At 53.2% G+C, this 22,623-nt stretch overlaps 1 protein-coding gene across 4 annotated transcripts; it reads right to left on the bottom strand.

The window, feature by feature from the left end:
• Positions 1 to 2,551: 2,551 nt before the first annotated feature.
• Positions 2,552 to 22,583, bottom strand: LOC137447418 (dual specificity protein phosphatase 22-A-like). Of its 4 annotated transcripts, none has more exons than XM_068150901.1 (9): positions 22,569 to 22,583; positions 22,239 to 22,303; positions 22,028 to 22,106; positions 20,519 to 20,552; positions 19,582 to 19,664; positions 14,314 to 14,363; positions 7,892 to 7,966; positions 6,944 to 7,115; positions 2,552 to 4,266 (listed from the first exon to the last, which is right to left on the bottom strand). In XM_068150901.1, exons 3-9 carry the CDS (start codon positions 22,046 to 22,048, stop codon positions 4,060 to 4,062), a joined length of 642 nt encoding a protein of 213 aa, XP_068007002.1. In that variant the 5' UTR covers positions 22,049 to 22,106; positions 22,239 to 22,303; positions 22,569 to 22,583; the 3' UTR covers positions 2,552 to 4,059. The 4 variants fall into 4 exon arrangements, with proteins under 4 accessions (XP_068007002.1, XP_068007001.1, XP_068007000.1 ...); XM_068150900.1 differs by lacking the exon at positions 22,569 to 22,583 and adding an exon at positions 22,443 to 22,459; XM_068150899.1 differs by lacking the exons at positions 22,028 to 22,106; positions 22,569 to 22,583 and adding an exon at positions 22,443 to 22,527.
• Between the last annotated feature and the right edge of the window lie 40 nt (positions 22,584 to 22,623).

The following is a 22,623-nucleotide window of genomic DNA, read 5'->3' as shown; positions in this document are numbered from 1 at the left end:
TGTAGTTTCCACACAGTCTCCTTAGACCGTGACCGGTGCTGCGTAGTCCCGCACCAATCTTCCTAGGCCGAGAACAATCCATCCCCAGTCCCAAAGCAGCCTCGCTCATTCCGTATTGGTTCCTTTCCAGTCCCAAATCAGTGTGTCCCCAGTCCCAGATCAGTCCATCCCCAGACTCCCATCAGTCTCCTATATCCCAGACAGATCCATCCCCCATCCAGCCAGTCCCTCCAGTCCCTAGTTGGTCTCCCCAGTCCCAGTCCCTCTTCAGTTCTCAGTCTCCAGTCCCACACTGGTCCCTCCCCAGTTCCAGATCAGTCTGCCTAGCCCCAGACCACTCCACCTCAAGACCCAAATCAGTCTCTCCAGTTCCAGACCAGTCCATCCCAGGGCAGTTCCTAGTCCCCTCTTGGATCTACCCCAGATCAGTCCCTCCTCCACTGCCCATGGCCATTCCTGCTGTCCCCCAGCTGGGATCAGTGCCCTGGCCATGGCCAGCAGCCCTAGCCCAGCCAGCCCCAGCTGTGGCCACTGCACGTAGCAGAGGGCATAAGCCCATCTGCAGCCTGCCTTGGGGATGGGAGGTTTCTGGGCTTACCCGACTGCAGACACATCTCTTGGAAGAAAACCATGACGACTCCCTCGTGGGCAACGTGGAGAAACAGGGAATGTATAGAGCTGCACAGATGGTGGAATAAACCTCTCAAGCTAAGGTGCACAACCTCGGCTGTCACATCCCATAAACATCGGCTGGAACAGACCTTGTTTTGAAACACTCTGCTGATCCCAATCAGATCTCCCTCATGAGATTCCAGGAAGAGCCAAAACCATCAGATGTGGTTAGAAGGGTTATTTCTGGCTGTTAAGGAGAAATGAGTGAAGCTTTGCGGGATGGGGTCTTGCATCATCATCCCTCTGTGACACTGTTCCTATCTTTCTGCACCACCCCAGTTCTTCAGTAAAAATTATGGAAATCTGAGCTATTTTTCAGAGGCTTCATGTAATGGAGCTCCCCTCTGGAGCCCAGTAAGCTGGAGCTTAATAGAGATCCTACCAGCATCAGAACAAGAGGACACAGTCTCAAGCTGTGCCAGGGGAAGTTTAGGCTCATGGTGAGGAGAAAATTCTTCACTGAGAGAGTTGTTAGCCATTGGAATGTGCTGCCCAGGGAGGAAGTGGAGTCACCATCTCTGGAGGTGTTCAAAAGGGAATTGGACGTGGCACTTGGTGCCATAGTTTAGTCATGAGGTCTGTGGTGACAGGTTGGACTTGATGATCTTTGAGGTCTCTTCCTTGGTGATTCTGTGACTCTGTCACCTTCAGCTGCAGTTTGGTTCCTCATGGACATGCTGGAAAGACAAATTCCCAGTTGCCTGGGGGACCAGATCCCAGTGGGCAGAGGATAAAATAATAACAACTCCCTTAAAAGGGGAGTTTCAGCCTCTCCTGGTGCCAAATCACACAAAAACACAGAACATTAGGGGTTGGAAGGGATCTCGAAAGATCATATAGTCAAACCTACCTGCTAGAGTAGAACCACCTAGAGCAGGTCACACAGAAAACATCCCAGTGGGTTTGGAATATCTCCAGTGAAGGAGACTCCACAACTTCTCTGGGTAGCCTGTTCCAGTGCTCTGTCACCAAACACAGAGAGAAGCTCCACAGCCCTGCCAGGGACTGGCAAGGCAAAAAATGAAACACACCCCGGGGCAGGCAGCAGGGATGGTAGTTTCTTGCAAACCAGTTCCCTGTGCAAGAGCATCACCCTGGGAAGCTCATTCACTCTTGAACAGAGAGATTTTCCCCTGTGCTGCAGGCACTGGGCTGTCGAGAGAGCTAATGTGGTGTGGACAAGCTGAGCAGTGAAGCAAGTGGAGCTCTTCTGATGAAGGTGAAGGTGAAAGTGAAGATGAAATCAGACCAATTTTTACCTGCTTCAAGGATTGTCTTCACATACCCAAAAGTCCTAAAGCCACCACAGGTCCCACTGGTGTACAACAGAGCAGAAAAATGAATGTATCACCTGGGACAAGCCTCAAATTTGGGAGGGATTTGGCTTAGGAAGTGTTCTTTGGGCAATGGCTGTTGTGATGCCAGGCATGGGTGATGCTGCAGATTATAAAGAACATTCCTTGTGATTCCCCACATCAAGTGTGTTTGGGGGGGTTGATTTTGTTTGTTTGTTTGTTTGTTTTTTCCAGGGATAAAAGTTGCTTTGGCTCCTTGGGGAATATTTGAGTCCTGGGGTGAGCATTTTGAGGGATGGGAAGGGACATGGCCACCTGTGCTGGTGCAGGGGATGGGGTGGCAGCACTCCACGGAGGTTATCACACCTACTGCACCTCTAACCTCTGCTTATCACAGATCTCCAATGACTTCCTATTAACACCAGAAACCAACTTTCTTCTCTTTTTTTGTCTCCTGTACACAAGTTCCATTGTTCTGCTTCCTACAACGATAATGGAGGTATTAAATCCCAGTATTGACCCCGTTTGCTCCACTTCCCTCCAGCCCAGTCCACCAACAGTATTTACAGTCTTTGATCCTTTTATTTGCTCAGGGCAAAGGGTGCTGCCGGCACCAACTGTGCAGAAACAGCCAAGACAAGGAGAAGCTTCCATTGTTATTTTTTTTCCCAGCAATCCTATACATTCTGGCTAAGCTTCGAGTCTCTAAAACTTCATTTTTCTGGTGCTTCTCATTCACAAAATAGGAAGCAGGACCTGGAAGCAGAGGGATCAGGTCAGTCCACCCCTCCACTCCCACCAGGAATTCCACAAATCAGGACCAGCCATCCTCCTGGGTTTAATCACTCTCCTTTTTATTAGGAGCTGGGTGAGTCACCCCAAGCACTGCCACCCTCCCAGTACCCAAAAGAGTTCATGAAGGGAATTCCTGGAAGTACTAAAAAAAAATGCTCTTTAAGTATTTCTCAGGAGGGATATTTGAGAGAAGTCAAGAAAGATGCTGATGGTGAAAAGCCAAGTTAGAGTGGAAGGGCTGAAGGTTTAAATGGTGAAGTATCACGTTGATGGGTTGGGACCTACCTTGTAGGGTGGATGCTGGAACTCCTAGCAAAGAAAGGTGGTGAAACCACACTTCTGAAACAGAGTGTATCAGCTTGATGGGGCTCTGAGCAACCTGATCTAGTTGGGGATGTCCCTGCTGACTGCAGGAGAGTTGGACTAGATGACCTTTAAAGGTCTCTTCAAACCCAGTGCATTCTATGATTTGGGGATGAAAACAAAAAAAAGGAACATGGTTGTGTTCTTTCAGTATTAGAAAGGCTGCTGGAGAGGAACAGTGTTAAACTGGCCTGTGGGTCAGCCAAGTCCAGTCAAGCAATTGGCTGCTTCTGCAACCAGGACAGCAGGGGAAACCCAAAGCTGCTCTGCTTTCAGGGATGGAGGTGGTGGAGATGGACAGGCTCTGGTCTTGCTGGATTTCCCCCATCCCTGGGCAGGAGTGGGTTAAGAAAAACACCAAACAGACTTCTATCCAGGACAGGCTGGATCAGGAAAGTCCAAGCATGATGAAGGGCATCTGAAGTCCCCACTCCATAGGGTGATATTGGGACTCAGCAGTACCCCCACAACCTCAAGACCTATCCCTCCCTCTTGGGGCAGACTGCAACAGCCTCTAGCTTCACTGCCAAGGTAGCCTCTTCCCATCTTAAACTGCTTTGGCTTTCCAAGGTCTTTCTTGTCATTCCCATGTCCTGCCAGAGGAGCACCCAGGTATTGTGCTGTTGGAGAGAGTGATGGGCTCACTGCTGCTTTATGTGATGGAAAAGTGCCCATGACCCACTGCAGAATGGAGAAGCAGGACAGAGCAGGGCACTCTCATCTATTAAACATCTTGCCCAGAGATACACACAGAGCTAGAAGCCAAGAGGAGGGTCTGCAAGCCCTCATCCCCCTGTTCCAACCCTCGAGCTCCCAGCCTAGGCTGGCACTGGCTGTTTGCTGCCCCAAACATGACCCCCAGGGGCAGTTGGCAAAGGGAAGGTTGAGTTTTCCAAGCCCCAGGGCCAACGGCCGCCTGCGAGAAGGCAGCTGCTTATCTGTTCATCCATCTGCTGCTGGTGGTGCCACCTGCGTGGTAGGGGAGAGGGTAGGTGGGAGCTGGGGAGTGGTGCCAGGAGCAATCTCTGCTCCCCAGCTGCTGCTCCTTCTGCCTCTGCTCCTGTCCAGCCAGCAAGCACTGCAGCTCCTCCTGGTCCTTGAATGGGTTCCTGCCATAGTCACGGCGGATCCAGGCGCGGTACTGCCGGGACAAAGCCAAAAGAGGTTGTTGGGGTCACCAGGAGCTGAGACACCTCCAGCTTTGGTGTAAAGCAGTGAGTTGAGCAAGGGCAATGCCTGCTGCCTCGCAGTCACAGCCAGCAAGCACAAAGGTCACAGTTCCACAGGAGCTCACATGCAACATAAGGGATGTGACAGTTGCCTGCCTCAACCAAGCCCTCCCCACACCTCCATCCCCTTCCAGATGGACCCAGAGGGCTGGCAGCATGCTCAGCCTCTCACACTGGCTGCAGCTACCACTGGCAGCTTTATTTACTTGTCATTGCCAAGAAGCTGCTGCTGTTCCTCATGTGCCCCAGTTCCCATCAGCAAAGCTTCCCTGCACTTTTCCCTCGCTGTGACAGTGTGGGGACAGGCTGCACTCGCTGCCACAAGTCAGATCTTTCATGTTGCTGGAGGTTAGCTTGCAGAACTTCTTGTGGTTGGGTGGGGATCCTCTCATCCCCCTCCATCACTGTAGCCAGATGCAAAGGATGCTTCAGTGGCAGGAGCGTGTTGGTGGCCAGGGGCCAGCTGGCAGCTGGCTGAGCTCTGGAGATGTCTGGGAAGCAAGAGATGATCCCTAGAAATGCTTCCCATTACTGCTGGGATGAGAAATGACCAGGCTGGGCCAGACTGCAACACACAACAGCTTGGGCAAGAATGGGCAGCTTGGGCAGGACCTGCTGTGCCAGTTGCCCAGTGCTCCTGGGGAGCGGGCAGGGATTTGCCATCTTTCTAACTATAGAATCACAGACTGGTCTGGGTTGGAAGGGACCTTTAAAGGTCACCTAGTCCAACCCCAATGCAGTCAACAGGGCTGTCTGCAACTAGAGCAGGTTGCTCAGAACCCCAAACAACCCAGTTTGGAATGATTCTAAGAACAGTACTTCTACCTCCTCTCTGGGCAGCCTGTAAGTAACTGCAAACCAGCTGCTCCAGCAAGCAGAGTTTATTGGGATGAGCAGTAGGAGCACACCCAGCAATACCAAACACCTTACAAAAAGGGTAGGGGAGCACTTGCTGGTGCAAAGGATCCAGACAAGGACCAATGGTCAGAACCTTGGCATGGGGCAGCACTGAAACAGGTCTGGAGAGCAGCTGTGGAAACCAGAGGGAGATGGTGAGACACCCCTGCAACAACTCCAGCTTCCCAGGGGTGCCATGGCAGCACCCCATGCCTGGGAGCCACCAAGCTCATGGCAAGGGAGCAGGAGGCAGGACAGTGGGATGGGCAGCTTGGCCCCATTGTGCTGGGGCTGCTGCAGGCACAGGGACCTGCAAGAGGGGAATGTCTGAGAGTGACCCCAGCAGCATCCCTCCCTCCTGCAACAGGGGAAAGTCAGCTCTGGCAGAGGGGGTTTCCACTGGGAATGTTTGGATTTCCTGAATCCCCACTTTCAGACAGTGGGACTCACCGTGGCTGCTGTGTGCTTGCTGCCTGCACCCCTTGTTTGGAGCGCACCCTGAAAGTCCAGCCTGATTTTCTTGCTGGAAAATAATCCCTGGGAAATGAGGCCCAAAGGATTTGGGACAGAATTTGGGAGAGAATTTGAGGCAAACATCCATGCCAGCTGTTCCTGGAGAAAGCATGCCTCCCATGCTAGCCATCCAAAAGGATGAAGCTTCTTGAGATCAGCCTGGCCAACACCACCCACCAAGGCTTGACATCCACTGAAGTTCAGCACCCAGTGCCCAGCCTTGGGCCTGGCTCCCACCATCCAGCAAAGGAAGAAAGGAGCTGGCAGGAGCCCAAGGGAAGTACCCAGCTGCTGCTGCCAGGCATTTCCCTTTAAAGCCAGAGCAAGAAGTGGTTACAACCCATTTCCTCCAGTGCTGACCACTAACCCATTGCCCTCCTTCTCCTTTTTCATGGGGCCAGGAGCATCCATCCCATCTGGAATGGCACTGGGAAGGGGAAGGCAGCCTGGCTGTGGTGTGCCCACACCATGGGGCAACATATCCATCACCTGTGATGAGAGCCCATCTGTGGGCTCTCATCCCTGAAAGTGTTTAAGAACAGGCTGGACGAGGCACTGAGCAACCTGGTCTAGCAGGAGGTGTCCCTACCCATGGCAGGAGGATTGGAAACAGATGATCTTTAAGGTACCTTCCAACACAAGCCATTCTGTGATTCTGTGATGACTTGCTGTCAGAGCAAGCCCAGCTGGATCCAAGCATGCCCAGACATCCAGAGACCTCTTCTAAAAGCTTTCCTCCTTTTCCTCTCCCACTTGTCACCTCCAGCTCCCACTGCATTCCTGGGAGCCATTCTAACACCCTCCCTGAGGCTTCTAGAGCACCTACTACTCACCCAGCCCTCCTGCTGTGTCCTAACTGAGCTCTGGAGTAAAGTGCTGGGGCTTTAAAGAGCCTTTTTAAGAGCAGCCTCAGAATGTCCAGGCCCTTCTCTTTTTTTCTTCTTTTCTTCTTTTTTCTTAAGAATTTGTTTTGGGTTTGGTGGGGGTTTTTTTGCATGCAAACCCCCAAAATCCCCAGGCAATAAATAGCCTGCACAAGACCACCTCAGGCAAGCAGCTGGTCCCTGCAGAGAGCTGCATGCAAAAGAGCTGTGCATGCTTGCAAACATGCAAACACCCCTACCAAACACCACCACCACCACACACACTTCTCTAAGGGTATGTCTGCATGGGATGTACCTCCTGCAGCGAGGTCACCTCATACTCCTGCAGCTGCTGCTGGAAGCCAAAGTTGGGGCTGACGTAGGAGCGCACAGCCTTGGTGGCAGCCAGGCAGCTCTCCCAGCTGAGGTCAGTCACCGTCATGAGGTAAGCCACCAGGATGGTGGTGCTGCGTGAGACCCCAGCCAGGCTGGCACGGTGGGAAAGAGCAGTCTCAGGGATAGATGTTCCTGCTGTGGGGGCTGGTGAGACCACACAGCCAGGGACACCCATGGGATGCATCTAATGAGGAGTGGTTGAGGGAACTGGGGTTGTTCAGCCTGAAGAAAAGGAGGCTGAGGGGAGACCTTTTGGCTCGCTACAACTCCCTGAAAGGAGGTTGGAGCCAGGTAGGGGTCAGTCTTTTCTTCCAAGGAACAAGTGATAGGACAAGAGGAAACAGACTCAAGTTGTGCCTGGAGTGGTTTAGATAGGATGTGAGGAACAATTTCTTCCCTGGGAGAGCTGTCAGACACTGGCCCAGGCTGCCCAGGGCAGTGGTGTAGTCTCTGTCCCTGGGGAGACTGAAAAAACTTGGAGATGTGGTGCTGAGGAACATGGTTTAGTGGGGACCTGGCAGTGCTGGGTGAATGCTTGGACCTGATGATCTTAAAGGTCTCTTCCAACCCAAACAATTCTATGATTCTGTGATTCCACAGACACTCCCTCTCACCCAGGTTCTCGTGGGATTCACCAGCCATGGACTGGCAGGGCATAAGGAGCTACATGGCCATGGGTGAGCCCCAGGCAGGTGGCTTTCCCCTGTCCCCTCCTCTTGCCTGTCCCACCTCCCTGGATGTTCCACATTTTCAGTGCACAGACCACCCATTCCCACGGATCTTGGCAGTGTCAAGGACACTTTTTTGGAGCCAAACCCCACAATGCAGAGGGGAACCAGAGACACAGGCTGGTGACAGCAGCTCCTACCAGTGGACGAGGCAGCCTCCCCCACTGAGCCGGCACTCATGGATGAACTTGATGCACTCCTTGAAATGCTGCAGCCTGCAAGGAGAGAGGCAGGGAGGTGAGGATGGGCACCTGGCCACACCAGCAACACTTGTGTCCCCTTCTAAGGACTTCACACCCTGAAGCCACCAGTGTGGAATGAGAGCACAGATCCTTCCTCTGTCAGGAGAAGGCAGAAGGGCTGATCTTCATCTGCCAGGAAGGACATGACCAAATCCAAGGGGTTTCCTGTTTCCCAAGCATCAGGAAAGGGGTGATGACTTCAACCAAACCAGCTCAGGGAGGACCCCATGGGGACAGCATCCAGGGCAAGGTGTCACCTTGTGCCATGTCCTCACTTCAGAAGCTCTCCTGAGCCATCAGCTCAGTCCTAATTCCCAAGTAATGCCAAAACCACTCAGTTCCCTCAAAGGGAGAGATGCTGGGGGGGGGGGGGAAGTGGGGACAAAGTCAAAAAAATGGTGCAATTCTCTTCCCTTCCTCATCTCCAGCAGCCTCTCCAGCCCCTTCCCACCCCAGGGAGTGCATAGCAAGATGCCTGTGTCAAAGAGGTAGGACTGCCAGGAACAACACAGGCTGTCCTGCATTCTTCAAAGCATAACCAACAAGGCAGAGAGAACATACTAATCATAAACTAGTGAGTTTTGCAGCAAAGTGGGGCAGGGCAAGGAGTCAGAGCTTTCTGGAAGCTGAGCTGCAACACACTATGGTGCATCTCCTCTTCTGACCTGAATGCTCAGCACTGTGAGTAGCACACATCTCTTTGAAGGAATGGAGACCTAGAAACCAGGATAAATAACTCCATATGTGCTGAGAAGATAGATGGTGGGAGGGTTGTGCAGGTTCTGGTGAGACCCATCCCTCCCTCTCATCACTCCACAAGAAGCTGAAAGCTGCAGCTGATCCCTCCTGAAGATAGCAGGCATCTCCAAGAGCCCACACTGAGCCAGATATTCGTGTCCTCAGCCTGGGTTTGCAATAGACATTGCCCATCCTGGCTCATCCTTGCAGTTGGGACAGTTTTGAGGCAGAAAAGCTGATGCTGGATAACCAACCTGGGCTTCTGGTGGACTCCCTGACCACACAGTCCTCAGTTGTGTTTTTTTTTGGGGGGGAGGAGGAGGAGTCCCTTTGGCACAGCTGATCCAGAGCTGCCCAGAAGTCAGTGCAAGAGCCAGCATCACCTCTGCCCCAGCACTGGCGTCCAACTTCCCCTGCCTTCACGTGATGGGGTGGGTGTGCATCTGAACAACCTTCCTTCTTTCTCAGAAGCTCGGCTATGAGCTGCTACATGAGCCATAAGATACTACAGAGCCATTCCTCTCATCCAGGGCTCGCTTCCAGCTGGCTTCTCTGCAGGAACAGGGCAGAATCCTCCCAAACCTGACTTCGCCCATCCTTAGAATGAGGATGGAAGGGGATGCTGCTCATCACCCTTCCTTGGAATGGCAGAACTCAGGTGCCTTCTAAGGCACCAATTAGGGATGCATTCAGAAACAGCAGAGGACTCTGCTGCCTAGGAAGAGAAGTGGAGGAGTCACTGAAGATGTGATCATACTAAGAACATTGATTCTCTCAGCCCTGGAAGGAGATAGAATCTTAATGTTCTTTTCTAACTGAAATGATTCTAAGATCATTGAGTCCAGCCATGCTCTAACTCTACCAGGTCTGGTGCTAAACCTTGTCCCTCAGCACCACAGTATCACAAAGGTTGGAAGAGACCTCAAAGATCATCGAGTCCACATCTCTGCTGCTTCTAAAACTCCAAGGATGGGGATTCAGCCACCTCCCTAGGGTGGTTGTCAGTCCCTCACTCCTCACAGGCTACAAATGTGCCTTCTTGTGGCAGCCTAAACTGCCACACTCCTCCTCAACCATTGTAACAAACAGAACATCACTTTGAGGGGAGGGGATTTCCCTCCCTGAAGTCTGTCCCTGGGGATTTCTCCTCATCCTCCTCACCTTCACAAAGCAGGCAGCATCTCCCAGGGCCTGCACATGTTGCCTACATAGGGTCAAGCTCTCCACATCCCCGTCCACTTCAGCCCCTTGGCTGGGACCAGCAAGGAAACACTTTGCTTGCAAGAACATGGCAATCTGGCGAAGTCCCCATGGACTGGAAAAGGGGAAACATTGCCCCCATCTTCAAAAAGGGTAAGAAGGAGGAACCAGGGAACTACAGGCCAGTCAGTCTCACCTCTGTGCCTGGAAAGATCATGGAGCAGATCCTCCTGGAGTCACTACTCGCTCAAAAGAATAGTGAAGAGGTGATTGGGAACAGTCAGCATGGCTTTGCCAAGGGCAAATCCTGCCTGACCAACCTGGTGGCCTTCTATGAGCAGGTGACAAAATTAATAGATGAGGGGCGAGCAACTGATGTCGTTTACCTGGACCTGAGCAAAGCCTTCGACACTGTCCCGCACCACATCCTGGTCTCCAAACTGGTGACACATGGGTTTGATTGGTGGACCACTAGATGGATAAGGAACTGGCTTGATGGCCGCACCCAGAGAGTGGCTGTCCATGGCTCCATGTCCCAGTGGAGGCCAGTGACAAGTGGAGTCCCTCAGGGATCAGTCCTGGGACCTGTCTTGTTCAACATCTTTGTGGGTGCCATGGACAGTGGCATTGAGTGCACCCTCAGCAAGTTTGCTGATGACACCAAGCTGTGTGGTGCAGCAGACAGCTGGAGGGAAGGGAGGCCATCCAGAGGGACCTTGACAGGCTGGAGAGGTGGGCACAAGCCAGCCTCATGAAGTTCAATAAGAGCAAGTGCAGGGTCCTGCATCTGGGTCGAGGCAATCCCAGGCACAAATACAGGCTGGGCAGTGACTGGCTGGAGGATAGCCCTGAGGAGAGAGACTTGGGGGTGCTGGTGGACAAAAAGCTCAACATGAGCTCTCAATGTGCTCTTGCAGCCCGCAAAGCCAATCAGATCCTGGGCTGCATCAGGAGAAGTGTGGCCAGCAGGTCGAGGGAGGTGATCCTCCCCCTCTACTCAGCCCTGGTGAGACCCCACCTGGAGTACTGTGTCCAGTTCTGGAGCCCCTATTACAAGAGGGATGTGGAGGTGCTGGAACATGTCCAGAGAAGGGCCACAAGGATGATCAGAGGGCTGGAGCACCTCTCCTATGAGGACAGACTGAAGGAGTTGGGGCTGTTCAGTCTGCAGAAGAGAAGGCTCCGAGGTGACCTCATTGTGGCCTTCCAGTATCTGAAGGGGGCCTACAGGAAGGCTGGGGAAGGACTTCTCAGGATCTCAGGTAGTGATAGGACTAGGGGGAATGGAATGAAGCTGGAGGTGGGGAGATTCAGGCTAGATGTGAGGAGGAGGTTCTTCACCATGAGAGTGGTGAAACCCTGGAATGTGTTGTCCAGGGGGGTGGTCAAGGCCCCGTCCCTGGGGGTGTTTAAGAGCAGGCTGGATGAGGCTCTGGCCAGGCTGATGTAGTGTGGGGTGTCCCTGCCCATGGCAGGGGGGTTGGAACTAGATGATCCTTGTGGTCCCTTCCAACCCTGAATGAAACTATGAAGCTATGAAACATGATGCTCTCACATCTAGGTCCCTTGGCACGCTTCATACCAGCCTCTAGCCCACACAGCACTGTTCTTCCCAGCCCATCCTGGAGCGAGGTGAGCATTTTGGCCTCTTCATCCACCCTCAGACACTTCATGGTTGGGTTTTTTTCCGCCCAGGCAGCCAACCAGAGGAAAGGTCTGCCTGTGATTTTTTCCATCCGGGAAGCGTGGGATAGAGGCATGGAGCCTGGTAATGCTGAGAGCCACTGAGGTCCTGAGTCACAAGCATCTCCCCAGCAGCACAAGAAGTTCATGAGGATTGTGAAATCCAAGGCAAAAACTGACAAGCAGAAAATAGTTTCCCTGAACACATCTTCCTTCCGACAGCCAGCCTTATCTTTCCCTGCTCCACCACCACCACCAACCCCCCTTCATTTTCTTTTATTTCCTTTCCCTTTTGACAGAAATGCCACAAATGCAAAGAACTGAGAGAAGAGGGGAAAAAAAGAGCAGCCCAAAAAAAAAAACGCCCCAGCTCTTGCTGAGGCAGGGCTTTCTTGTAAAGCTGCTTTTTCCGCTCAGCGGGAGCATGAGCAAGCAGAATCACGCCCCCGGGCAGGGCTGCTCCCAGGGATGCTGGAAAACCTCCCCAGGGCTCAGTCCGGCCACTGCGTGGGAAGTTTCGATCCTTTCTAGGGTTTGATGGGTGAGAAAAATCCCAGCATGCTGGGGGCCTCTGGAGGTCACCTGGTCCAACTGCCCTGCTAAAGCAGGGTCACCCGCAGCAGCTTGCCCAGGATCAAAATACCCAGGCAGGTTTGGAAGCTCTCCAGAGGAGGAGACTTCACAGCCTCTCTGAGCAGCCTGCTCCAGGGCTCCAGCACCCTCAGCAAAGCAGTTTCTCTTAGTGTTCAGATGGAACTTCCTGGGTTCCAGTCTGTGCCCATTGCCCCTTGCCCTATCACTGGGCAACACTGGAAAGAGTCTGCCCCCATCCTCTTGCCCTTCACCTTTTACCTTTTGCTGAGCATTAAGAAGATCCCCTCTCAGGCTGCTCTTCTCCAGGCTAAACAGCCCCAGGGATCTCAGCCTTTCCTCCTCATAGAGATGTTCCAGGTCTCTCAGCATCTTCAGAGCCTCTACTGGGCACTCTCCAGTATCTCTTGAACTGGAAAGCCCAGAACTGGACACAGTTCTCCAGATGTGGCCTCACTAGGACAGAACCTCCCTTAAACTGCTGACCACACTCTTCCTCATGCACCCTGTTGCTGCAGACAAGCTTGTTTTGCCCTGGTCACCTGAAAGTCAAAGGGAGCTGAACAATGCTGAGTCCTGATTTACTCCTTACACCTTTTCCCTGGATGCTCCTCAGCCCCATCATGCTCCCCACGAGGCACAAGGGACCACCAAGGCACAAAGGCAGGACCCAGGAGTCTGGGCTGGCTCAGAGAAGGCTCTGCACCTACCAACACTGAGGTCATCTGGCTGGAAGATATCATCAGAGACTCCTGAGTTCTTCAGGCTGTTTGCTTGAGCCAGGGTAGCCTGGAGGCATGGGCAGGCTGGAGAGCTCACCATGGAGATACCTCAGCCACCCTTTATCTGGTTGCAATGGATGGTTGGATGGCTTATGGAGTCCCATCACCTAAAGCAGCAGCAGGGTGCTGTAATCCCACCACCAGCACCAGCACCCCCAACCCACCCTGTGACAGCAGTGCCTGCACCCATCACACCCCAGCACCACATCCCATCAAAGCCTGGGGCTTCCTTGCAGCACCTCTCACCACCATCTCAAGAACATCCTTAAAGGACTTAAAAATATCTAAGCTTGGGGGGGGGAGGGGAATAACATTGATTTTTAACAAACGTTTTCTTTCTCTTTCCAAGGAGAACATCTGGAAGGCCAACACAAATTGTTACCTTTTCTAAGCCAATTAAAAGTGGACCAATTTTCAACCCTGCCCAGCAGCATAATTCTGAATCTGCTGGAAAAGGAAATTTACTGAGCACAAACACACAGCTTCTAAGCCCTACAAATGCCATTTATGAGGTGAGAATGAGCCACAGCTTCTCCCAAGCCGCTCAATGACCTGAAGTTTTCACAGCATGAATGGCCTGAAGCTTCAGTGTGCCCAGGCAGCCAGGAGGGCCAATGGCATGCTGGCCTGCATCAGGAGCAGTGTGGCCAGCAGGAACAGGGAGGTCATTCTGCCCCTGTACACTGCACTGGTTAGGCAACACCTTGAGTCCTGTGTCCAGTTCTGGGCTCCTCGGTTTAGGAAGGATGTTGAGTTGCTGGAGCATGTCCAGAGAAGGGCAACGAAGTTGGTGAGGGGCTTGGAACACAAGCCCCATGAGGAGAGGCTGAGGGAGCTGGGGTTGCTTAGCCTGGAGAAGAGGAGGCTCAGGGGTGACCTTATTGCTCTCTACAACTACCTTAAGGGGGGTTGTAGACAGGCGGATGTTGGTCTCTTTTCCCAGGCAGCCAGCACCAGAACAAGAGGACACAGTCTCAGGCTGCACCAGGGGAGGTTTAGGCTGGAGGTTAGGAGGAAGTTTTACACAAAGAGAGTGATTGCCCATTGGAATGGGCTGCCTGAGGAGGTGGTGGAGTCACCATCACTGGAGGTGTTGAGAAGGAGACTTGATGGGGTGCTTGGTGCCATGGTTTAGTTGATTAGGTGGTGTTGGATGATAGGTTGGACTCGATGATCTTGAAGGTCTATTCTATTCTATTCTATTCTATTCTATTCTATTCTATTCTATTCTATTCTATTCTATTCATCGTGCAGAGCCTAAGCTTTTATTGACCAACAACTGCCAACACAAGATGCTGGGACACCAAAGGATGGCAGATGACTTACAGGTTTTGACTTGATGAATCTGAGGCCGAGATACAGAGATAGGTCATGTCCTGCAAGACAAGGATGGTCACAGTGATAAGACACCTCCATGAAACACAAAATCCCCCATTTCTCTCTTTTCCCTCTCCCCAGCTGACCCTTTGGTGAGGTAAAAGCCACAATCCACTTCTGAATACCGTGCTGGGTCACATCCATCCCACCTTGGGTTATTTTCCCCTTAATTCCCAGTGTAGAGGCCAGGCTATTGGGAACGATGCTCAGAACCTCCCCAAAAATTAGCCACCCCTTTCCTGGGGCCCCCAGCAGCAAGTCCTGGCAGGAAGATGTGTGACAACAGACACTGATGAAGTCACTCTCATCAATGAGTTATTTCCTCCTGGTCCTTTTAGTGCTGAGGGTGCACTCAATGGACAGTGGCATTGAGTGCACCCTCAGCAAGTTTGCTGATGACACCAAGCTGTGTGGTGCAGCAGACACGCTGGAGGGAAGGGAGGCCATCCAGAGGGACCTTGACAGGCTGGAGAGGTGGGCACAAGCCAACCTCAGGAGGTTCAACAAGAGCAAGTGCAGGGTCCTGCATCTGGGTCGAGGCAATCCCAGGCACAAATCCAGGCTGGGCAGTGACTGGCTGGAAAGTAGCCCTGAGGAGAGAGACTTGGGGGTGCTGGTGGACAAAAAGCTCAACATGAGCTCTCAGTGTGCACTTGCAGCCCGCAAAGCCAATCAGATCCTGGGCTGCATCAGGAGAAGTGTGGCTAGCAGGTCGAGGGAGGTGATTCTCCCCCTCTACTCAGCCCTGGTGAGACCCCACCTGGAGTACTGTGTCCAGTTCTGGAGCCCCTATTACAAGAGGGATGTGGAGGTGCTGGAACGTGTCCAGAGAAGGGCCACGAGGATGATCAGAGGGCTGGAGCACCTCTCCTATGAGGACAGACTGAAGGAGTTGGGGCTGTTCAGTCTGCAGAAGAGAAGGCTCCGAGGTGACCTAATTGTGGCCTTCCAGTATCTGAAGGGGGCCTACAGGAAGGCTGGGGAAGGACTTCTCAGGATCTCAGGTAGTGATAGGAGTAGGGGGAATGGAATGAAGCTGGAGGTGGGGAGATTCAGGCTGGATGTGAGGAGGAGGTTCTTCACCATGAGAGTGATGAAACCCTGGAATGGGTTGTCCAGGGAGGTGGTCGAGGCCCCGTCCCTGGGGGTGTTTAAGCCCAGGCTGGATGAGGCTCTGTCCAGCCTGATCTAGTGTGGGGTGTCCCTGCCCATGGCAGGGGGGTTGGAACTAGATGATCCTTGTGGTCCCTTCCAACCCTGAATGAAACTATGAAACTATAACTATGAAACAATAAGTCATCCTGCTGCATGTTGGCATAGGCCAGGTTACTTTCCTTTCTCTAAAACATTTCTCCCTTGATCCTCCCTGTTCTGAGCTAAAGTTAGATCCTCTTCATTTAATGTCTTTCTTTGGGTTTTGTGTTTGTTTGTTTGTTTGTTTGTTGTTTCCTCAGTGAAATGGGTGGAAATCCTGCCAGCCAGAGTTGAAGTCCAGCACCAGGGACTGCCCCACCTCCACCAGCTCCCCTGTGGCATCACTGCTGTTAAAAGATTCCCTCCTGGACTGATGAAGCCCAAACCCATGGTCCCCCCTTTTTGCACTCCAGCTCAGGGGAAACCAGGAGGCTGGGAAAAGTCCATTATTTAAGAAGGGAATGGGCAGAGTGGGATGGCCACAGGGATATTCCCATGCTGGAAAGACCCACGTTGTGTGGATGAGTGCAGATGGGCTTTCCCATGCATCACCTCTCCATCCCATCCATCCTCCCCAGTCCCTCCTTGCCAGCCTGCAGCCTCTCTTGGGATGGGGACAAGGTGCTGCAGACATTGGCACTTGCCAGCTCCCCATGGCACGCCAGCCAGCTGCTCTCCACCCGGAGAAGCTGCTGGAGAGGCAGGGGCAGAGGAGGAAATAGAGCCAGCAGGTTCCTCATCCACATCCCCAACCAAACCACAGCTCCCTGACATGCAGGGGATGTTTGAAGGGGACCTTGCACCAGGCAAGGGCGCTATGACCAGTAAACAAACACCAGCAGGTTTGTGGGAGGAGCCATGATGGGCTGTGGCTTCCCAAAATCTGGCTGCACCTTGTCGTGCCTGCTAACAGCTCGACCTCCCCGTGGCAAGGAGAAGCAGCATGCCAGCAAAGCCACCGTGTCAAGCAGGGGAGCAGCCAAAGTCACCTCACTCCTCCCCAAGCCCTTACTTACACTCTGATCCAGGATTAACTGCCAGGCTCCCAGCAGCTTCCTCTTCCCCACGGACCTGGGTGCCCCCATCCCAGCTCGGGGATCTGGGCCACGCATGGGAACGGTGCTGGGGTTTGTGGTTCCCAAGGCAGGGCTGTGATTGACACATTGCTCAACCCCCCCATGCCTTTCCTGTTCCCCTTTCCACCAGCCCAGAAGCTTGCTCCGTGTTGTAAGCTCGCTGTGTGGTTTGCTACCCGTCTGGCCGTGCCCCAAATCATTCCAGCCCCAGCTGCCGCCCCTTCTCCGGCCACCAGCCGTTTCTCTGCACCACTTCTCTGCAGCCTCCTTCCTTCTCCACGTTACTCAACACCTTAGTGGGGAAGAGACTCGGTTTGATGCTACCCTGACCATCACAGAACCAAGGGATGAGGGGGCTGAGCAGCCCCTCTTCACCTATCAACTTCAGTAGAAATAAAGAATAGAATCAACCAGGTTGGAAAAGACCTTTGAGATCATTGAGTCCAACCTATCATCCAACACCATTCAATTGCCTAAACCATGGCACTAAGTGCCTCATCCAGTCCCTTCCTAAACACCTCCAGTGATGGGGACTCCACCACCTCCCTGGGCAGCACATTCCAATAGCAAATAACTCTTTCTACAAAGAACTTCTTCCTAACATCCAGCCTAAACCTCCTCATGTGCAGCCTGAGACTCTGTCCTCTTGTTCTGGTGCTGGTTGCCTGGGAGAAGAGACCAATCCCCACCTGGCTACAACCTCCCTTCAGGTAGTTGTAGAGAGCAATAAGGTCTCCCCTGAGCCTCCTCTTCTCCAGGCTAAGCAACCCCAGCTCCCTCAGCCTCTCCACAACCTCCTGCAGCATCCTGGGATTTGGGAGCTGGGAGCAGACCCAGTGCCAGGATGAAGTGCAAGCTGCAGGTGGCTGGTGGCTGCCAGATGGGCAGCAGGATCTGGGTCTGCTCTTCACTGGGTTAAGAACTGCCTGGATGCCCCAAAAGTTACGTGAATGGGGTTAACTGCAATTGATTAGATAGTGTTGGGTGGTAGGTTGGACTCAATGATCTCAAAGGTCTTTTCCAACCTGGTTAATTGTATTCTGTTCTGTTCTATTCTCGTAGCCAGTCACAACTGGGGTTCCCCTGGGCTCAGTACTGGGGCCTGTCCTCTTTGATATCTGATGAGAGTGACTGAGGCACTCCCAGAGAATTTGCAGTTGACAGCAAGTTAGGAATATTGATCTGCTAGAGAGTAGAGAGGATTTACAGAGGGATCTGGGCAAGCTGGGTGGATGAGCCAAGGTCAGTGGGATGAGATTGAACAAGGCCAAGTCCCAGGTCCTGCAAGTGGGTCACAACAACGCCATGCAATGCTCCAGGCTTGGGGCAGAGCAGCTGGAAAGTGCCAGGTAGAAAAGGACCTGGGGGGTTTTGTCAGCAGCAGCTGAAAATGAGCCAGTTCATGCCCAGGTGGCCAAGAAGGCCAACAGTAACCTGGCTTGGAACAGCAATAGTGTCAACAGCAGGACTTAGGGCAGTGATTGTCCTGGGCTGCTCACCCCAAGGTGAGGAGCTGGATCATGTCCAAAGAAGAGCAAGGAAGCTGGTGAAGGGTCTGGAGAACAAGTCTTGTGAGGGGCAGCTGAGGGAGCTGGGGTTGTTCAGCCTGGAGAAAAGGAGGCTGAGGGGAGATATTCTGGCTTTCAACAACTGCCTGAAGGGAGGTTGCAGCCAGGTGGGGGTTGGTCTCTTCTCCCAAGGAAAAAGAGACAGAACGAGAGGAAACAGCCTTGTGTTGCACCACACAAGTGGGACATGAGGAACAATTTCTTCCCTAAAAGGGTTGTCAAAGCCTGGACCAGGCTGCAAAGAGCAATAGTGGAATCCCCATCCCTGGAAAGGTTTCAAAGCCACGGAGATGTGGTGCTGAGGGACACGGTTTGGTGGTGACCTGGCAGTGCTGGGCTAACTGTTGGACCCAAGGATACTAAATGTCTTTTCCAACCAAAATTATTCCATCATTCCATGGTTCTGTCCACGTTCTGGGGATGTTCCTCCTGTAGCAGACTCCCCAAGAGTCCACACAGGCAGGATTTGTGCCCAAAAGTCCTGACCAGCACCTCTGCCATCATTCCACCGGGCATCTCTCTCCTGCCTCAGTTTCCCCCACCCACAGCAGATGGGTTTGCAGGCAGGGGTAGGACAGGGCAGGCAGAGCCAGGGTGGGCTGGGAATCCTGTTCTGGAGCTGGGGGGCTTGCTCCGGGACCCTCTGAGCCCTGACCCCGGTGCCCGTCAGGGCTGGATGTGGCCCTGCCACTGCCTTCCGCGGGGCACCGCCGCCCTCTCGTGGTTCTCCCCGCAGCAGCACCGGGCACCCCACCGGGTCCCGGCCCCGGCAGCGCTGTGGTTGCTTCACCCTGAAAAACAACCCAGGAGGTGGTCGTGAGCCTCTCAAACCCCACTGCCCTCTCTGCCATAAGCCAGAGCTGAGCACCTTTGGGTGTGTGGTGCAAACTGGGGCAAATCTGGCGTCATCATGGAATCACAGGCTGGTTTGGGTTGGAAGGCACCTTTCAAGGTCATCTAGTCCGGCCCCCCCCTGCAGTCAGCAGGGACAGTTGGAACTAGAGCAGGTTGCTCAGAGCCCTAAACAACCTGACCTGGGATGGTTCCAGGGACAGGGCAATCTTCCCACCTCTCTGAGCAACCTGGGTCAGGGTCTCACCACCCTTCTTTCTGCTCAAGAACTCCAACTCTCAGCCTGTCCTCATAGCAGAGGGCTTCCAGCCCTTTCACCGTTGCTGTGGCACCCTCTGGACCTGCTCCAACAGGTCCATGTCTCTCCTGCACTGAGGATTCAGAAGCTGGACCCAGCACTGTAGGTGCTCCAGCATTGCTTCTCCCCTCTCTGCATCACACAAGGAGACCATGTGTGTTCCATTTTCATCTTCACAGCTCCAGTTCCTCCAGGGGGTCCTCCAGCCCCTCCCTACTCAGACACTCACCTCCAGCACTGGCTTGGCACTGTTGTGGACAGAGAGGATGTGAGTCACCCCATTCTTGAGCAGGTTATCCCGGTCCTCAGAGTCTGGAAGCAGAAGCAGCATGTAGAGCCACCTGCTCTCCTGGGAGATCTGCTCAGCCAAGCACTCAGCAGCGGCCCACATTCATTGCCAACCAGCCCCTGGACCCCACTGCCAACCCTTCCCCACTGCATGTCACCCTACACAAAGCAGGAAGGAGGACCATGCTTGGCAATGGCAGTCTCTTCTCCCAAGAGGCATGACAAGAGGAAACAGCCTCAAATTGCACCAGGGGAGGTTTAGGTTGGACATGAGGGAAAAATTCTTTCCCTTGAGGGCTGTCAGGCTGCCCAGGGCAATGGTGGAGTCTCCATCCCTGAAAGGATTGAAAAGCAGTGTAGATGTGATGCTGAGGGACGTGGTTTGGAGGTGGCCTGGCAGTGCTGAATTAATGGTTGGACTTGATCTTGGAGGTCTTTTCCAAGCAAAACAATTCTATGACTCTGTGATGCATCTGCCTCAAAGCCAAATCCTCCTGAAAACACCCCCAAATCAGAAATGAAACTGCTAACTTGGCAAAGGTTGTTGTGTCCTTGCTCTTGGGTGAAACCCAAGCTTCTCACAGGCTCAGAGGTCCCAGTGTGAAAGCCAGGCACTGGCCTGCTCTAAATATTTTCTCAACAAACACAGGGGAGGTTTCCAGCCGTGCCAGGGATTGGAGCTCCAGCATGGCTGCTGATAGTCCCCATGGATGTCCCTTTCCTGGGCTAGAGCTGCACTGGGTAACTTGAGGATGGGGCTTTGGACCTCCAGAAGATGCTAAGGTGCACAGCTGGGAGGAGGCAGAAGGTCCTCTCAAGGAGAGGGGCTGCCCAGGGATTCCACAACGATGTGGAGGTGAAGCAGGGAAAGAACTCACCCCGGATATTCCCAAGGTAGAGGCCTTTGACAACCTGGGAGAAGACAAAAATGAGAGAGGTTTCAGACAGCACCAGGCACCAGGTGCATCCAACACGGCAGGAGCACCAAGCAGTGTGGTGCTCCCAGCCTCTGCCACCAAACTCCCCAAGCACTGATAAAGCAGGCACTTAATTAACAAGCCCACAAATGAAAGGGAGTTGTGTTTGCTCCCACTGCTGGATGAAAGGCACCGCTGAGAGGTGGTTTGCCCAAAGAGCTCAGCCCACCCCAGCCTCTTCCTTCAAGGGAAGGCTTCAACGGGGACCTCTCCACCCCCTGGAGGCAGATCAACCCCGCTGCAGCTTGGGTTTGTTTTGCTGTTCTATAGCAACCACCTCCAGCAAACAGTTTCAAAGGTTGCCTCTGCCAGCAGCAGAGCAATGGGCAGAGGCACCAGGCTATTTATAAGCCTTTTCTGGCCAGGATATTGCAGTAAGTACCATCAGATATGCAAATTCAGTCTCCAACTCACTGCTGCGGGATTAGGAAGGAGAAAAAGAGGCAGCTCAGAGGATTTATGGGCTGTAAGGGCCCAACAGAGCTTATTCCAGGGGCACAGAAAGGAAGAGCTGATTATCAGTTGGACTTGCTTGCTCCCATCTGGCAGAAGACACCTGGTTTGAGAGGCCCGAGAAGGGGTTTCAACAGCACTGAGTCACATCCAGCCCACCTTTATCACTCAACTGAACCCCAGCCTGCTCCTGGGGTGCAAACACCTGAATTCAACAAAGATCTGTGCCCAGCACAAGCTGTTACCACTAAAAGAGTGGTGTCTCACCGAGTCAAAGCTGGATCCTACACCACAAATGCATCTGCACCGACCCAGTCCCTACCAAAGGGCTCCCCAAGAGTGTTTGGTGGATCTGAGAAGGCTGTAAAAGCCACTTTGAAGACTGGGGTGTTATCAGCAGGGGGTGAAACCTCAGTGTTAAATCACACCAGAGCCATGCAGAGAAAGTTTGCTCTGCTCTGATCTCCCTGTTGTTGTCCCAGAGTCTAATTTTAAGCGGGAGGACACAAATACCGAGCGGTTATTTAAGGACAGAGCAGAAATCAATCCCCTCTGGCAGCCCTGGAGTTCAGCTGAGCACAGAGCAGCAGCAAAGCCTCACATCCCCCCTTCACGAGGCACAGACATATCCCAAGGGTGGCAAGAGGAGGACATTTCCCTGCAGGGAACCCCATCAGCCCTGAGGACACAGACTTAACCACCCCAAGGGGTGAGCATCTAAAGCCAGTTGTCACCTTTCTGACATCTGCAGGCACTCAGCTCATTGCCTCAGATATAAACCCAGGGATCACTGCCCTCTCCCAATTCCTTTCTTTGAAGTTTCAAAGAGGAATGAGAAAAGGGAGATGCAAATGGTTGTATTCAGGACATTGTGGTGGCTTGGGAATGAGCATCCCCCTGGGCTGCAGGAGAAAGGTCCAGCCCAGAGAGGACATACTGACCACCATCCCCCAGTACCTTGCTCATTCCAGTCCCCATGGTATTTTTCTTCCCCCCAGGATGAGGATTAAGGTGGCTTCTCAGTATCCAAGGCTATCTGCAAATCCCAGACAGGATGGTGAGATCTGGTGCCCCTCCAACCACACATCCCTCTGCCAAGAGCAGGACAAAGAGGGAAAATGTGCCAGCAAGGGAGCATACAGAGTCCCAGCAAACTCAGCTCACTTACCGGCTGTAGGCTGCTCTGGCAGGTCTCTGTCAGGAGAAAGGGATCAAGGAGAGTGGCTGCTGCTGCTGGGCAGAGAAAGATGAAACGAGGATTAGGGCCATGGTGAGGCTCAGGTTTCTCTCCCAGGCTCCCTGGGACTTTTGGGGAGGGTGATGGGAAGGACATTTCTGGGAGGAATGACTCTCTCGTCCCAGTGATGCTCACCAAGCTTCATCCCAGGTTGCTACAGGCTGGTCCAAGCCCTGCACTCCACATGATCCCTCTCTTGACCTTGTTAACTCCTCCTCCCAGTCCGAGGGAGGAAAGTGGAATTCAGCGCAAGGCACTTACCTCAGCCACCAGAGCGTGCCGGGAGCAGTGTGCAGCTAATGGAGCACAGAGAATA

This window comes from Melanerpes formicivorus, unplaced genomic scaffold, assembly GCF_026170545.1.
Source record: "Melanerpes formicivorus ecotype bairdi unplaced genomic scaffold, bMelFor1.0.p_v2 SCAF_20, whole genome shotgun sequence".
NCBI classification, from domain to species: domain Eukaryota; kingdom Metazoa; phylum Chordata; class Aves; order Piciformes; family Picidae; genus Melanerpes; species Melanerpes formicivorus.
This window is presented reverse-complemented; position numbering and strand designations above follow the sequence as displayed.

Coding starts and splice junctions, on each gene's coding strand:
- LOC137447418 (XM_068150899.1), bottom strand. Junction 7,967..14,313: donor GATTCATCAAGTCAAAACCT/GTAAGTCATCTG, acceptor CTCTCCTTGCAG/GCTGCAGCATTTCAAGGAGT. Junction 4,267..6,943: donor AGGTGACCTCGCTGCAGGAG/GTACATCCCATG, acceptor TTGTCCCGGCAG/TACCGCGCCTGGATCCGCCG.